Here is an 18,247-nt window from a genome sequence, read left to right on the forward strand (position 1 = left end):
CATTCTAGCCCATTACATTGTAATTTGCAAAACACAGTACAGTACAAATATTACATGGTAGTCTTTAAAAATGTTCTCATGAATTGAGATCCTTACAAGTAAGACAACTCATTAGCCTTGGTTGTGTGAGAGGACTATCTGCAGAAAAGTTACTAAGATGCATTTTAATTGCCACTGCCCAGTTATTAAAATGAATTATCAGACCAAGAAGCTATCTCCAGAGGGGACAGGCATCTTCCCCACCACCATCCTGCAGCAGATGATGACAAAGTGAACCAACCCATTGTTATGGGGGTTTATTTTACAAATTTGCAGCCCTTCACCACACCAGCTTGTATAGATATCGCAGATAAGTCATGTGTAAATAGCAGCATCAGCACACACTGTCAATGGAACACACAAGTCGTTGGCCCCGAAAAAAAAATTTCACTGGTGTGATTAGGCATACTACTTTTCAGGGGCCCACTGTCACCATTGATATATAGGCCCCTACAATTAAGTATTCTTTATAAATTATTTATGGATTATATAATACAAAAAGACAGCTTTTCCTCTGTTTTTACATGTATGCCATGATAAAGAGACAGTGGTTTACATTTACACTTTCTAGGGGTGTTATTATTTACATACTTTGTTAGAGTGACTGGACATCCCTGGCTGTATTGAAAAACATGTAAAGACTGACTGGCGATAGAGGGCATCCCAGGGCATTGTGGGGGGTTTCCATGCCCTGTTAAGTCAGAACTTACAGAAAGTTCCATGAAACTGACGATGTTCTCTTAATAGCCTACATTTTTCTTTAAGCGGAAAATGTAGGCTGTCAAGGTTAAAATCTGTTTTAGATTATTTTTTTATTGTAGCTATAAATGCCTGACTTTATTGTAGCTATAAATGCCTGATTTTTAATTGACAGCCTAAGTTTTTGCTTAAGAAAAAAAAAAAAAGTAGACATTTAAGGCAAAATTCTCAGTCTAGTTCCAGTACAGGAATTTACCAAGATAACACAAAACATGTAGTTTCTATCATATAATAACTAGTATTATATTTCAGCTCAATTCAGTTCTAAAAACAATTGGATCTGAAGATTTCACTATGTAAGTTAAAAGATCAAAGGTTGAAGAAAGTGGAAAAACATCTTATTGCAAGTCATGTTTGTACTCAAATGATCCTTCTCACCTTCATTCTAAAGAATGTTATACTGGTTAGTAGATCAACAGTGGACTTAAGGTCTTGAAGTCGCTCAGGGCTGCTAGCAGGGAAATTATTCTACAAAACAAGACAGAGAAGTTAGAGCATGAAAGAGTCAAGGAAAATGGTGTTTAAAGTTGTTTTCAGCAATAGGTTTTAAACTATAGATTTTACAACAGAATTTCAACCACCAACAAGTTACAGATATATGTGGTCTTCCTCACAAAAAAACAAAGCTTCTGAGTACTATTTTATTATTAATATTATTAACTAATTCTAAAGTGCCCATATATTCCATAATCCTGTGAGAATATAAACATGCACTACCATAGAGGGTTCAAATATTCCTAATGTTAAAGGAAAAAACAGAGTGTTACAGAAGGTATGTGCATGTTTAAACAATGGTCGGAGAGACCCAACCCAGCCACACAGGTATAAGGGCTTTGGAGCTACTACAAATGTGATTATCAGACTATTTTAATTACTTTGCTGCTTAATCTTCAATCAAATGTGGGTAAGTCTTTTGTAACCAAACACTGTACCATGTGTCCACATAAATGTGCTAATTCCATCCAATTGAGTAGTTTAGATGTGCGTGGACCCCATTTTTTAGTTTTGGCAAAACCTCCTTCAAATGTTTTGGTTCTTTCCTATTTTGGTTTTGGATTTCTTTAAAATTGATAAAAAAAAACAGCTAAAATCATGTAATTTGGACCTATTTACATGCAATCCAAAAACCTAGATTTGTTTTTTAAATCTGTGTTCCAAACTTACAGCAGACCCGAGCCGGGAGCTTGATTCAAGTTGGAACCCCAAAGTTCGGGTGTGTTCGGTTTTCAGCAAAATCAAACTACACATCTCAAATGATTACAACTTTTTTTTAGGTTATGGGAGAATAATAGTAACAATAATAACAATAATAATAATGGTAAAAATAGAGCCCAAGTAATAAAGAGTGGACAAGTGGAGAAGTTCTCCATAGCAACCAATCAGCTTCTACTTACCATTTTATAGAATGTACTTGATAGATGCTACCTCAAAGCTGATTGGTTGCTATGGGCAAATTTACCACTTCTCTACTTTTTTAATACATTCCTCCAAAATTTTTATAACCTACATGTACATGCCTCACATGACTTTTCTAGGAAGATTACTCCTCTCTATAAACATTCTCCTCAATCCACTAGTCCTCATATAAATGGATATTGAAAAACAGCATAAGTTAAAAGTGTACTGAAAACCTTGTACTCATGGGGGATACGGTCAATATCCCGGCACATGGGATGCCGGTGCTTAAAGCATTACAAGCACACTCTCAGAGACTCCCTCTGGTATAGTATATTATGTAATTAATATTTTATTGAGTGTTAATACTTTTGAATAATGCAGCAGGAAACTGAAGAGATGAAAAGAAAAGCACGTAATGTATTTTGATCTGTCCTCGTGCATTTTTTCTGAGTCCCAAGATCACAGTGATCACTAGGCATTATTAATGCTAGTGATGCTTGGAGACTCACCATCCTCCTCACACTTTACACTCATTGGCATAACTAGGGTATGAGCCCCCCTATGTGTGCTCGCCGCAGGTGCGCGTGCGGACAAGTGGTCATAAGGGGCGTGGCTACTGAAAAATGGGGCATGGCAACATGACACACACCCCTTTCTTGTCACTTTGGGAACATTCCTTTCCATTCCATATGCACCTTAATGCAGTGCCTCTTATACAGTCCCCCCTATGCAGTGCCCCCAGTAGTGGTCCCCCTTATGCAGGCTCCCAGTAGTGCCCCTTATTCAGTACTCGCAGTATGCAGTGTCCCCAGTAGTGGTCCCTCTTATAGAGGCCCCAGTAGTGCACCTTATACAGTATCCCCAGTAGTGGTCCCCCTTATGCAGCCCCCCACTGGTTTCCATTATACAGTACCCCCGGTAGTGGTCCCCCTTATGCAGGCCCTCAGTAGTGCCCCTTATACAGTGCCCCAGTAGTGGACCCCCTTATGCAGGCCCCCAGTAGTGATCCCCCTTATGCAGTGCCCCTTATACAGTGCCCCCTGTATTGGTCCCCCTTTATGCAGGCCCCAGTAGTGGTCCCCCTTATGCAGGCCCCAGTAGTGTTTGTTACTGTGTAGTGCTGACCGAACTCCGTCCGGTCAGCACTAAACTGACCACAGTTGGACCTCGGCTGGCAGTGCCCCCCCCCCCCCCCGTGCCACCAGTCCGAAGGTGCCCAGGGCACAAGCCCTGCTCGACACCCCCTAGTTACGACACTGTTTACACTCAGCATAGAGACATCCTACTTACTCACACCTGTGGCTTTTCCCTTTAGTTGTAAGCTCTTGTAACCAACCTGTTATATTGTGTTGTTTTTAGTTTGTAATGTTTTTGCATGTCTTTATAATTGTACAGTACTAATTTAGTAGTTGCTACTTTGTAAATACTTTATGGAAAAAAAAATAATAATAACAATAATAATATTTATCTATTCTAGTCTACCAAATGGGTCAATCCATTTAGGTGTGAGGTTGGCTTGTGCAATATCCAATTCCAAACTCTACTTTTTTTTTTCAGCGGAAACTCGTGGTTTTTGTGCGTAGATCCTAAGGGTTTTGAGAAAGGTAGGGAAAATCTTTATTACAAGGTTAAAATGTCAGGGCACAGTGCAGTACCCCTTAGGGTAATTAAATGTCATTTTTGGGTGTTAAAAATTGCCCTCAAATTACCCCAAATCAACTTTTTTGTTAGTATAGGCACTCCAAATTTTATTAAGGTGTTTTTTAAAAATTAAAAATAATTGCTTTCTAGAATTTTTTTTTATTTGTTTGAAAAAAATTAAAGTGGCCTCAAATTGCTAAAAAAAAAAATCACTTTTTTTTTCTACTTTTCTTTGGCATTTTTTCATTTAATTCATCTGAGATTAAACGAAAAAAGTTTGCTTTTTAATTTTTTTTTTTTAAAAAGCACAAATCAGTCATTTAACACCATTTAAAAACCTCCAGTACTTTTCTTATGCCCACTAACAGCCCAGTATGATTCTGCTAACACAAATTGTAATTTTTTGGGGGTCCAGGATGGTTTCACCACTTTTTCATGCCATTCTTCCAAGTCACATGCTATAGAAAATTTGTACACCCTCACTGCATTTTTAATTGGATTGAGCCTATCTCAGTAGTGGGCATCCGCATCTAATTGGATTGACACTAAAGTTGGAGAGTGGCACGTTTATTTTATTTCTAAATTAAAGCACAAACACAATGTAATTAAGCAATAAATAGTTTAGAATGTATGTATGTATAGAATGTATGACATTTCTAGAGACAATTAGCCCCATTCATCATTGTATATGTTCTAATTCACAAGCAGAAACCCATTTAATGACCAATCTACCCAGTAACAAAATGTAATATCCATCTCATAGCTGGGTGTTATGGGAATATGTTTGAGGATGACAGTGATGTGCTTTTGGATGTGTAGTAACAGAGCATTTTTATGTAATGAAAGCCACAAGTGCTACCATATGCAGCACAATAGATGCTGCTCTAACAAGTGAATTACAAAGAAATACAAAAAAGCACTGAAATCAGACTAGGATCTCACTGAGAGTTTATATATAAAATGTATAATAATAATGCCATAGATAAAGTTCACTGGATGCTTTATCACATGCAGATAAGTTGCTATACTAATGTATATATTATATGGTTCAAATAATGGCGCTTAAATTCACAATTCTAATCATTTACTTTTAAGAGAAAATAGATATATATATAAACAGTACTTCCCTTTTCTTTCTTTCTTTTGTAGTTTTCTGTTCATACAAATGTCGGATATCCTCAGTGGATTAAAGGCTCCGGAACCTCTCCAACTCAGCAACCAATCTCACCCACTCCTGGAACAGGCTCCAACTGTCACCCAATATGCTCTACTCCTGAGCTGTCACAGCCTTGAAGAAGAGCCATAGCTCAAAACGCGTTGGAAGTGGAGTGGAGTGGAGCATATTGGGTGACAGTAGGAGCCTGTTCCAGGAGTGGGTGAGATTAAATGCTTGATGAGTTGGAGAGGTTCCGGAGCCTTTAATCCACTGAGGATATCCGACATTTGTATGAACAAAAAACTACAAAGAAAAAAAAAAGAAAAGGGAAGTACTGTTTATATATACCTATTTTCTCTTAAAACTAAATTATTAGAATTGTGAATTTAAGCGTCATTATTTGAACCATACTGTATATTATTAAGACTGTTTCTAATGGGGTGAAACCTGGCTTTCAAATTGGGCAGCTACACAATTCACGAATTAGAGCACCAGATTGTGTTTTCATATATTACATTGTTTATTACTAATGTATATATACATTTCTTTATTAAAAATGTGTAAATGTAACAAATGTAAATGTTAATATAAAGATAGATAGATAGATAGATAGCACAGTACATATTTGGCTATTTGTACACTGGTATGTAAATACCTGTTTGTACAAAATTTTATGAATGTAGTAGTTCTTTTACTACAGTTGGATGTTATACATTCTATTGTAGCCACTAGGTGGGGTTTCCTGTACACTATATTATTTGATTAGTCATTTAGGATCTATATTCATGGCTAAATAAAGTAGACTATTAACAATTGTACTAATAATGTTATTTGTTCAAATAATTGAGATCCCATTTCAATAACTAAAATTATAATTTATTATTATAAATATATTACCAAGTGTAACATGATAAAAAGATTGTTTTTTTTTTAGAAAAACTATTTAAATATAGCTACTGATTATTTTTTCTTAAACTCCGCTCATACAGAACTTCCAATGTTATTCTTACACACAAATCACCAGTCTGATCAGAAAATAATGCACTGTATATATGGATCAGCAGGAGTATCACTACTGTATATCTACAGCACAGAAAACAATAACCACTTTGAACAAATAACATAAACAAAAATGGAATTCCTTTTTACCCGGTACATTGAAAGGTCAATACGTAAGGAGTTGTGTAGTTGATCCAGCAGTTTGACAAATCTTTCCTTCTGTAAAAGTAAATGTAAACAGTGTACTTAAAAAAAAAATACTTTTAAATTCAGGTATATTAGACCATCATTATTTTATTCAATAAAAGCACACTATGGGGGGTATTCAGTTTGGAGCGAAAAATCCATTCTGGACTTTTCGCTCCACATTGGAGGTTTGGCAGGGATAAAGTATCAGGCACATGCCCGCTTTATCCCCGTATTTAATTAGGAATCAGCAAAAACGGGAGCCGGCGGAAAGGTAAGTATTGCAAAAAAATAGGGAATTTTCGGGAAATGTTCCTGGGACCTCCCTAAAGATGTCCAGACATGGGGGATCACTATGGGTACCCCGTTTTGGCTGCTGAAGGGAAGTTGGGATTTTAAATAGCCGCAGCAGGTGCATAAATGCGACAATGAAGAAGTGATGATGAAGAGCATTTAGAATTTTTTTGGGGGAAAAATAACTATGCCCATCAAATTTGGGGTACATGAAAATGGGTGCAAGCATATTTTTAAGCCCCTAAAACTATTTTTAAAAATTCTTCAAAAATGCACCTGCATTTACTAGCATCAATGAAGAAAACACCTGCCGCATACTTAGGAACCCCTCTGGAATCAATTTCGGTACTTTAGAAGTTTGTTACCCTTTTTTTTTTTGTCACCCCAAAGTTAAACTTAATTTTTTGGGGTGTCCTGATTTTTAAAAAAAACTTTTTTTGACACAGATAATTTTTAGGGGACATTCCCAGGGGTGCAGGCTATTTTTTTTAAGCCTGCACCCCTAAACCCCAATTCTACACTTTTTTTCGCCAGCCAAACACTGGAGAAGAGTTATCCCCAATTTTTAACAAAGACTTTTCGCACCGGCGAAAAGTCTTTGAAATTGAATACGGGGATAATGCAAACAGACGAAAATTATAACGATAACGGGTTTTCGCTTCAAATTGAATACTGCCCTAAGACGCCACATATATTCATGTGGTTTTCTGCCTATTCATTGCAAGAATAACATGGCTAGGCTTGTCCCACCATATTTACAGGAAGACATACAGTAACACTGAAGGTAGCCCACATATATATAAGGAAATATAACATTTTATAACTGAATGTATAGTTCATGTAAAATACATTACCTAGGTCTAAGCCCCAATGTAAAATGACTTGTCATGTTACATCACCACAAAATGATGTAACTCACCAGGTGTGCTACTCTAGCCTTACTACATACTTGATTGCATTGTTGGTTGGCTGAATAAGAAATTAAGTCTACTTAAATAGGGATTTTTTTTATGTAAAAGGTTTGAACTTAAACATTTGTGTTTTTTTAACACTATATAATAAAACAAGACTAAAGAGGTTTCAATTTAATTTCAATGCCTATATAGTAGACGCAGTAACAGCCAGTGTTTGTCTTCTGTAGAGAAGACTGTAAACAGCACAGTTCAGCATGCAATATTCAATATTCACACTAATGCTGTATGGTATACGAGTACTGTATCATAGCATTACAGCTACAACTGGAAGCAGTTTAGTGCAAAAATACCCCCGATACAGAAGGCTGTTTTCCATACAGCATCTTGGGTATCCTTCAACACTAGAAAAAATGAGCCAGTACTACCGGTATGCTCCAGTAGGAAAATTGTATAATTTCTAGCTGTGGTTAACATCAGATGCAGCATAAATTGTTTATGATGCTATCACTGTCATGTTCTAAAGATATTAACATTTTCAAGTAAGCGATTCCTAGAGTAATGGCTTTATTGATCTTGGGCTGGTATACAGCTACATAGCAGTATTTTCACATGGAAGTGTAAGTTATAATCCAGACTTCATTTCTCATTAGCTGTTGATTATTGCCATCTCTATGTTCGTTCAATCCTTCAGTACAAACTATATTTTCTCAAACCTCAATGTATGCTATAGTAATTCCACCCATACCATATAATAAGATGGAATTTGTTTGATGTTGATGTCTCATGAGGCTTTTCTCTTCCTAAATATTTATTGTATATTATAGATTTTGTAGCCTTGTACGCAAGATGTATAACCCAATATACCTATAGCAGTACCCCGCTTGCCAGGCCTAATCTAAAGCCCACTGACTGTGATATCACTGATATCTCCCAATGTAGAACTCATTATTTTCCATTGCAATTGCTAATTAAATAAGATTAATTTCTATAATAACTTCCTTTTAATCAATGTATGTATTTTCTATATGGGATGTCTTCATATAGCTTCAATGAACAAAGTTACTTACACCAAAGTTTGAGGCAGAGAAGCGGTCTGAGGCAGACACATTGGTTGATGCAGTGGTATGGGCATAGTATGCATTAATATTGGCAAGAAGGGTGCTCATAACAGCGGGTACTCCTGGGCACATGTACTTAGAGGAGAGGCAGGCAAAATGACTGAAAAACAGGAAGTAAAATATGTACTTAGAGGAGAGGCAGGCAAAATGACTGAAAAACAGGAAGTAAAATAAAGAGATGGTTTGGGAACAGCAATATATGAATAGGGGGCAAAGAAGTTGGTTGAACAGACAAAAGCAAAACTGGTGGAGTAGTAATGTCAACAGAAATATAATATAATATATATATATATATATATATATATAAATATATATATATATATATATATATATAATAAGGATATATATATAATAAGGATTGTATTACTTCACACAAATATGCAATTTCTGCCTTATCCCAAGGTTGTTCCTCCCAGTTCTAGGCAGCTTAATGTAAATTGATGCAATGCTCCTAATTGTCACATTATATGTATGTCATGTCACTAAATCATTTCCAGCCCTTGTCTCCTTCTCACATCTGCATACCTTCCAACAACATAAAATCTTAAATCGATAATATGTCATTGGGGAAGGGGGCAGGTCCACATCACAACAGGTGTTTCCACACCACTGAGGGCATGCTGAATACTACTAAAGGCATAACCTATCACAAATCCCTTTTCCTTCACTTAAAAACATTCCTTCAATGCATTGCTAGTGCTTGTGCCATTGAAGGGCATTAAACAGTGGTTTTACTGCACTTGGTTTGAAGTTACAGTGTAATATGTGAAGTATATTTTACAAATTAATAAGGAATCATAATGTAGGTAGGGTATAAATACTACAAAAAAAAAGTCCATGTAGCTGCCATGAGGCCAGACAGCGAGGGGAGCTGGCAATGAAAGTCCAGTCGCTTTAGCAGTCTTTTCTAAGCATGCGCGGGATTTGAAGGATGAACAGTGGAAAGCTGTTTGGGCTGTCTGTTCCACAGTCATACATTACTAAGAGAATTAGAATAATTATCACAATGGAACTAAAATCCTAAAGGGTCTATTTACTAAGCAGTTTTAGGAGACAGAGTGAAAAGTGATAAAGGTGCCAGCCAATTAGCTCCCAACTGTCATTTTTCAAACATAGCCTGTGAGATGGCAGCTAGGAGCGGATTGGCTGGCACCTTATTACTTTTCACTCTGTCTCCTAACACTGCAGATGTGATCTGGATTTTTCACCCCTTTGTTAGGCCACGCTCCTTTTTGGGTGAGGGGGATGTGAAGTGCGCACTGGGTGTCACCGGACACGGTTACGCCTCTGCCACCATTATGACATATTTTTTATTTGCAGCATGCATTTGAAACAATACAGGCACCCTTTTCCTGGTTCATTTCACACCACTCCATTTTCTCACGTCATGGCTTGGTATATGGATTCCACTCCGTATCTCATGGCAAACTCATCCACTATTTCCTGGGCAGTTTCATCAAAGTAAACCTTCCAGGCATCGTCACCTTTGGCATCTGGAATCTTCACTACCCCGTTATTTTGTACATCCGTTAGGTAGTGGAACAGGTTCTAGAAGAGGAAACAATAACTGATAAAGGCAATGCAAGGTACAACAGAGTCAATGAACAAATAAAAAAAAAATGGTAAGATCCCACTCAACTGTCAGAGATTACCGGTCTCCTAACTCTCTCATGCATCCTTCCACACTTTTATAAAATAAAAAAATGCTTTGAGATTCTCTCAACATTCACTTAAACAAAAATGTCAAGAGGATCAGTGATGTAGGCCAGGAACATACGAACCTCATGTAGACAGGTGTATTGTACATGATATGGTGCCACCTTCTCCTCCCCTTTTATCTCTACACTAATGTGCAGTCTGATAGCCCCAGATACTGCAGACTTGTCTGTGCGCTTGTCTGAAAAGAAATAATGCTATCAGCAAAGTTAACACTTGCTATGGTAATCAGAACATTTAATGGCTTTCATAGTGCAAATAAAACAAACATGGTATTAATAATAGCAACCGATAAAACATTGTCTCTCTATGGTCTAGTGCAAGTTAAGCTGGGTACACACTAAACGACGTGTATGCCCATCGATGCGATAGACGACTGCACGGGTAACGGGCTGACATATCAGGTGGTCGGTACACATTAGATAATCCGGTGCCCAGCCACCCGATATGTTGGAACCAGCCACATCCCGCTGCATGGAGTCGTCAGTCGCATTGTCAGAGCTGCATGTAGGGCCCTGAAGATGCGACTGACGACCAAATAGATTGTCAGTTGCAGCTGTGCAATACCAACCACATCTGAAACAAGCCCAGGGTGGGATGCAGCAATGGGAGAAATGCGGTCAAACCGCCGACAACAGCATTCTCATTATGTACATTTCTCATATGCACCAAGCACCGGAATGCATTGGATGCGGTGGGTAACTATGGGCTTCTATTTGGAGAGTGATGTGAGAGGGATCCAATCGGATCCCTCCCAGCACCCCCTGCAGCGCGTGTGTCATTCTGTGCACGCATGCGCAGAATGACACCAGGGGGACTTCTGGGTCATAGACGTGGAAGTCCTTCATTCGCAGTCGACAGGTCTTACCGAGACAGCTGTCCTTTGCGACCTCCTTCATGCATACTGGCATAATTAACACCGGCTTGCATGCAAAGAGTGGCAGTATGCATTGCATCCCAAATGTGATGTGTCATGCATCCCTCCCCCAGGGGCAGATATACTAAGATCTGAAAGTGATAAAGTGGAGAGTGATAAACGACCAGCCACTCAGCTCCTAACTGTCATGTTACAGGCTGTGTTTGAAAAATGACAGTTAGGAGCTTATTGGTTGGTCGTTTATCACTCTCCACTTTATCACTTTCCAGAGTTTAATACATCTGCCCCCCAATGTTGTTTGTCTTCCTCCCTCTTCAACAAGTTCTGATTCATCACAGGGTTTCCTTACCTAGATTGTACCATACGTCCATCTCTCCACTCAGGGTCCGGACTTCAATGATTGTTTGCCCCAAAAAATCGTCGGACTCACGTTTGAATCTCTGCTTCACTCTTGATTTTATGTCATCATCCTCATCCCACACACGAACCTTTATGCGATCTGATGAGTTGTGACACTCACTGTAGGTGAAAGGCACTGTAAGACCATCACGCCAGAGCATAACAGTCCAATGTAAATACCACAAGTACCCCTCCTCTAGAAATCATACAGCCCTTTGTGTCCCACATCATGCTGCGCATACAAAACGCTACCATACAACTGAGTGATCTGTCATATAGCACACAATAGCGATGTACAGTAATCTCTTATTAAGGGCCTGATTCTGAGTCATACACAATACCGGTATTCACACAAATGTTTGATGTTTTATCTGTATATACTTATAGGGCCTGACTCAGCATGGATCGCAACTGGTAAAACACAGGCAGCCGCTTGTTGCGTACTGCGCATGTATACGCATCGTAGTGCGCGTGCGCGAAGACACCACAGCGATCGCAAACACCACGCACACTTCCAGGTTGATTGACAGGAAGTGAGTATTTGGTGGTGGTCAGCAAAACGCAGACATTTCAGTGCGTTTGAACGTGGTTACAGGGACGTACATAAATTAGCCACTGTGATGGCATATGCAGCTTGAGCTCTCAATGCGTACCGGAAGGTTAGCAATTTCTGAGGTGGGTCTGACCTGGCGTAATTGTGTGCGAGGCCCCAATGGTACTCAATGTTACTGATGATTTTGCTGGATTGTAAGGTATTACGGATGTGAGACAGTGGAAGTGGGCGTCTTCATATTGGCCTGCGACGGCATTGCAATTGCAAAAATTAGCATATTTTCGCAGCAGAACTGCATGCGCGATTGCTACCGAGATCGAATTAGCGATCCGTGCTGAATCAGGCCCTTAAGTCCCTAAAAACGCACACAGCGCAAGCATTCCATGGAGGAGCAGTTGCGATTTAGACGCATGGTATCCACAGTGTCTTGAAAATCTGCTGGGCGGTGACTGGGCAGTGACTTGAAGGTGGCTATTCAGACACGTAGATGGTCATGTTATGGGAGTGTCACAGATATGTTGCTGAAGAGGCTGCATAGGAGAAGAGATGAAGAGGTTTACACAGAAGCTCCATCACTCACTTTGGAGGCCATACTCAAACAGGGATTCTGCACCTAGCATGGGGCTGGTGCAAGTTTGGAAGGTGCAACCACCAGAGATGCACCATGAGGTATTTCAGTGTCTAAAAATGCTCAAAGTGGTCATCTTAGTCCTTGGATACTGACGTACAGCTGTACACCAGGGAAGGGCTTGTAGCGGTATTTGCATAAAGTTGCACACGCTACACCAGCAAAAGATGCACTCACGGATGCGGCAGCGGCCAACTCAGAAACAGCTCTTAAGTGATAACAGCGAAAGTCGCACAATAACTATAAGAATTTTTGTTGCTGAGTCTCATACTCACAAGTGGAAATTCTCCTCCCATACAGGGTTGAGGTTTCCATAGATGGTTTTTGTTCTTTTCTTTGTTTTTCCAACCTGTACAGTAACGTAGGGATCACTGGAGCCCGTCTTATCCTTGGCTTGCAAACCCTGTGCACACACCACTACAACACAGCAAGAGGTACCACATGCCACTGTTACTTACATTACGCTTAGTAAGTCGGACAATAAGACACCTCACACAACAAGTGCAACTTTTAAAACTAACTGTGTTCATCAGGAGAAAGAAAAACAAAATCACAACTGCAAGAATTTCTCAATGAATCTCTCAGGTGGAAAGAAAATTCCCTCCTGACTTCAAAAATGTCTTCTTGGAAAATGACCCCTGCCAATTATGGCAAGTACCATTATGCAGCAGCAGAAGAGACTTTCTATCACTGCTTTTCACAGCAATAAGAAATCTTTTATCCCCACAGTTTATCAATAGAAGTTTTCTGACAGCGGGAAGTGGACTCGCAGACCTTTTACGCATCCATCCATTTCCATTTTTTTTTTTAATACAAGGCTGATTCAATAAATGAGATAACAAGACCTCTCAATGCGTAATTTATTCAACTTGTACATGTACGTATAATCAATACCTTGGTACATATTATTTTTCCACATAGTCCCCATGCTTGTCTAAGCATTTGTTCCAATAATAAGGTACCAAGGTATCTATCCCGGCATAGAATAAATCTCATGTCAAGTGCCTGAAGCCAGGATATGGCGGCTTGCTGACCCTCACTATCGGTTGTGAATCGCCATCCACCCACGTGTTTCTTCAATGGTCCAAAGAGATAGAAATCACTCGGCGCCAGGTCAGGCGCCTTCCAATTGTAACACCTTAACAATTCAAGCGTGCAGTTGGCTGAGTATAGCCTGGCGTTATCAAGGCAGTGCACCAAACCGGAACCTATTTCCATGACATGACGTTATCACTATACACCTTAACCATTTGGCGATGAATTTCAGCTGCTGATGTGCCCTTTAATCACAGAAATGTGATCACACTACACACCTCAATGTTTGTCCATGTTTCCGCTAACTTCGCCATCTTACACCTGATGTTGGGACAGTATGACTGATATGAGGTGCAGTCTAATGGGGAAGCAGTGGTCTACCTGCTCTGGCCTGGTGGGAAATTAGAATGAAATATACGTGACAGGTCTTGTTACCTTACTTATTGAACCACCCTCGTACGTTTACTTTACAATATTCTTGACTGTTTCCAGACGCTATGTTTATAATAATACCTTTGTCAATTCCATCTCAATTCCATCCATTTACCATTAAAGATTTACAACTGTAACATAATATATATTTTATGATATATTAATTTGTATGAGCAGACAAGCATCCATGGTGAAGGTATTTATACCAGTAATGTTAATAACATTAGGCCTATAAGATGGTTTTTAATCTAGAATTCTTGAGTATCACAATGTTTCACGATATCTTTCACTTTTTGTTTTAAATATTTTGCTTATGAATGTAATTAGAGGGAATTCTAGCGGTATATTTACTAAGTTGCGGGTTTATAGAAGTGGAGATGATTTTTTTTACAGGTACCGACCGTGGATTCTACTGGAGAAGGGGACAGACCAGTGCTAGGGACAAGGTAAGTATGTAGTGTGAGTGCAGATGAGTGTGAGTGAATGAATGTATGTATGTGTAATAAAAATATAAAACATATGGTGTGTGAGTCTCGTCTTTTTTTAATATTTCTTTTACATGCGTACTAGAGATAGCAGTGGGCCCTTAATGCCCTGCATGCTGGTACTCGTGGTTCTCCAAGTACCAGCATGTGGGGGAGGCTTGCTGGGACATTTAGTTCTCCTTTAAAGGACAATATTATCTTATCAATTTTTTACACTATCAACTCAGCACCCACAGCCCAGGGGTGCCGGGGATAGCCGGAGCTATAACCCCCAGCCTGGGGTGCCTTGGAGAGTGGGGACCCCTTTATTGGGAGGGTCCCCACTGTCCCAGGGATCCCCAGGCCAGGGCTGACTAGCGTGGGGTGCAGAATGCTTTGGCCGGGGAACCCCGTGAAGCGGGTCCTACGGCTGCAGCAATACACTGCCGCTACAAAGAGCCTGGTGCTGGTTGTGGATAATATGGGGACCCCTACGCATTTTGTCCCCCGTATTTTCACAACCAGGAACGGTTCACAGAGCCTGGTGCTGGTAGTATAAAATATGGGGAACCCCTACGTCTTTTTCCCCCCGTATTTTCTCAACCAGGACCGGCTCACACAGCCCGGTGATGGTTGTGCTTTAAGGGGGGGACCCCATGTCACTTTTTTTTATTTTAACACTTTAATAGCTTTTTACACACAGAAGCCTTCACGAATCTCAATGAAGGCTTCTGTGAAACACGCACTTACTCAGGCTAAACTTGCTAGCCCAAGCAGGTCTATCATTTTGCGAGTATTATTTAAGTAATTAAAAACTCTCACTCTATTATATTGGCCGAGTTGGATGCGACTTTGCACCATGCGAGTTGTGGAAATGTGAAAAACATGCAAGTTTGCATGTTCTCGCATCATATTACATGTGCGAGTTGTAATAAACTGTGAGTTTAGTAGCTAAACTCACATTTTCTTACACTTTGCACCATATTACATTTAGCCCTTTCTCTCTATGCAGCTACCTTCTTTTCTGGTATACAGAGACCCAGATACAGCTAATATTCGCTAATTACCAGTGATGCTGATCTTTGCAGACCACTTGGAGGTCCCATCCAGTACACTCTGTTTCACAGCCTTGATCTGGTGAGCATGTGTGGCTTTAAGGACTCCAAAAACTTCCTGGATCAGTTCAAAGATCTCTGGCTTGTTCCTCTCTCGGATTTTCATGCGGTCCTTCAGAACCATGATAATATTATGAGTGCGATCTTCTGCCCCATGCTTGGAGCTCTTCTCCGCTGCCCCTGTAGAGGAATAAAAGAATGGATTGTCACTTTAAATTATAATATAATACAATCTGAGACGTCATTCAGGTTTTTAGGAGAAATCATATCATAAACACGTGAAATAATTATCCGTTAATGACCATCACTATAAAAAAACAAGAAAAAGGATAGGTAAGGTTACCTATTGGATTGTTATAGGAGACAAATTTTGTGATGGGCAGGTAAGAAATACATGAGTATTTGCAGTAGATATTAGACATTTAAGACAAGTTAGTATTGTCAAGAAATACGCTAAAAAGAGTTCCCCTATCAGACTGCCCCAGACACACAAAGCGCACCCAGATCAGTGCTTACTTTGCAGACAGTCGGCATTCAAGAGGTCCTGGCATTTTTCATGGCACTTGACTCCACATTCTGTACAGCGCATACCCTGCCGGGCAATGCCCCATAAGAGCCCTTCACACTCGTAACAGTAGGTGGGGGTTGTGGCAGTCCACACCTCAAAGTTGTGGGGAGTAGTGCTGGAGATTGGGTAGATTAAAGCTTGAAGGGCCTTCTTGTAAACATGATTTTTCTGGAAATGTCACAAAATATCATTGAAGTTAGACAAAGTAAATTTAGTTTATTACATGTAAACATTCTATTTAGTTTTAGATGCAGTACTTACTAGCTCTTCATTGTTTAAAGTGCTTGTTGCAAGTGCAGATGTTATGCCTGCTTTGCGGGATTGGACCAAGGACTAAGAAGGGAAAATAGGATATGATTATCATCTTTATCTTATCAAGAAAAGTAATTAGCTCAAGTAATAAAAGTCAACTTCCATAGTATAGGTTTTCAGCTATTTGACTTTTTCCAGCCATTACCAGGCCATTTGTACTGTTAGTAAATTTTGAATTTATAATATATGTTTATTGTATTAAAATTTAAGACTTTATGTATTATTAATTTCCAGGAATAGGAATTTACTTTTGGAGGTTTTAGCGACCAGTTTCTAGTATAGAACATCTCCCATACTGCCACACTTCTGTGCTTTCTAGATACAGTCCCTAAAAAGCTTAGCGTAATGTAATTATATTATGAAAAGTAAATTAGTAATTTTATAGGGCATAATATACTATAGCCTTATAGACTGTCATACAGTATGTGTGATGTGGATAATCCTGATAAGCAACAGTAACTCTGATATTGTAGTCAAATGTTGGCATAATAATTTACCTGGATTTACAAGATGAACAGTTGTTTTACCACAATTGACAACCAACAGGAAAACAAAAAATAAATTTTTCAGGAGTGTCAGATCTTACAGGAGACCTTGGGCCTGATTCAGAGTCGCATGCTATGCCAATATTCAATGTTTCTTCTTCTAAGCGAGCATCTGAGTTGCATGTGTTCGCATTTTGTTCATACAGAATCATAGATCATATTTAATTGAATGGGATCAGAAATATAAGGGCTTTCCTGGACATTGACTGAGAGGTAACAGGGGGGTCTCGCGGGAGGGCGGGGCGCTAGCTAGCGTCGGCACATGCGTGGAGGTACTTTCACTGTATTTTTTGAGGAAAATACAGTGAACAGGATTCGCAGGGACAGAGCTTTCTCGCCAAGCTTTGTCACTGCTTGAGAATGTTAATACATTCTCGTGAAATGCGGATTGTAGTAAATAGGTGCCATGCAGTAGCATACAGTTTGCATGATGCAGACAACAAGAATACTGCAGTTCATGGTCTGTTCCTCCATGTTCCTGCTCTGCCAGGTAACTGACTCTGTAATAGAGTAACGCTGTAAAATTAAAGTGCACTGTCTGAAACCTGACATTAGAAGAGGAGGTGGATCCCTTAGGCAGGGGGGCCCACCGAGGATTTCCCCTGTACCTCTGTAGGCCAGTCCAACCCCAGGTGTAGCTAAACCTCATTGTGGGTCTTCTGCAGAAGCTGTGCAGTATACCTTGCAGAGGGGTTCTTGGGGCATGATTACACTTCCCTTGCACTTATAGTTTGCACCCACCCATAGCTCTCGGCACCATTGTATCTTTGTCAAACAAACATTCCAAAACTACACTATACTGATTAATTAAAATATGGCATGCAGCGTTATATAGATTTTTTTCTCTTTGTAAGCTGCAGCAGAATAATATATCCATAATACACATGTAGTGAAATCTTTTAAAAAGAATCACTGTAAAAGTCATATAAACTGGAATTTCGCAGAAGAAACAATTACTATCTAATGATATAAAAAAAACAAATATGAAAAAAATCCATTTAGTTGATATGGACTCTGGTACTTTTTCATTTTATAGAGTGATTGGTAATTAGTAACCATACAAAAATTTGGAGACATTGGTTGTACGTTATAGTATAGT

General features: G+C 39.4%; 1 protein-coding gene across 1 annotated transcript in view; it reads right to left on the bottom strand.

Moving 5' to 3' along the window:
• Positions 1–18,247, bottom strand: part of UNC13A (unc-13 homolog A) — a 239,759-nt gene that overhangs the window by 104,727 nt on the left and 116,785 nt on the right. Inside the window, exons 15-24 of the mRNA XM_088450825.1 lie at positions 16,553–16,624; positions 16,240–16,459; positions 15,676–15,903; positions 12,953–13,094; positions 11,447–11,616; positions 10,286–10,401; positions 9,889–10,052; positions 8,454–8,604; positions 6,143–6,211; positions 1,177–1,266 (exon numbers count right to left, since the gene is read on the bottom strand). Coding sequence (XP_088306951.1) covers positions 1,177–1,266; positions 6,143–6,211; positions 8,454–8,604; positions 9,889–10,052; positions 10,286–10,401; positions 11,447–11,616; positions 12,953–13,094; positions 15,676–15,903; positions 16,240–16,459; positions 16,553–16,624 — 1,422 coding nt within the window. The remainder of the gene's footprint in view (positions 1–1,176; positions 1,267–6,142; positions 6,212–8,453; positions 8,605–9,888; positions 10,053–10,285; positions 10,402–11,446; positions 11,617–12,952; positions 13,095–15,675; positions 15,904–16,239; positions 16,460–16,552; positions 16,625–18,247) is intronic.

This window comes from Taudactylus pleione, unplaced genomic scaffold (assembly GCF_031769625.1).
Source record: "Taudactylus pleione unplaced genomic scaffold, aTauple2 ptg000529l, whole genome shotgun sequence".
In the NCBI taxonomy this organism is placed as follows: Eukaryota; Metazoa; Chordata; class Amphibia; order Anura; family Myobatrachidae; genus Taudactylus; species Taudactylus pleione.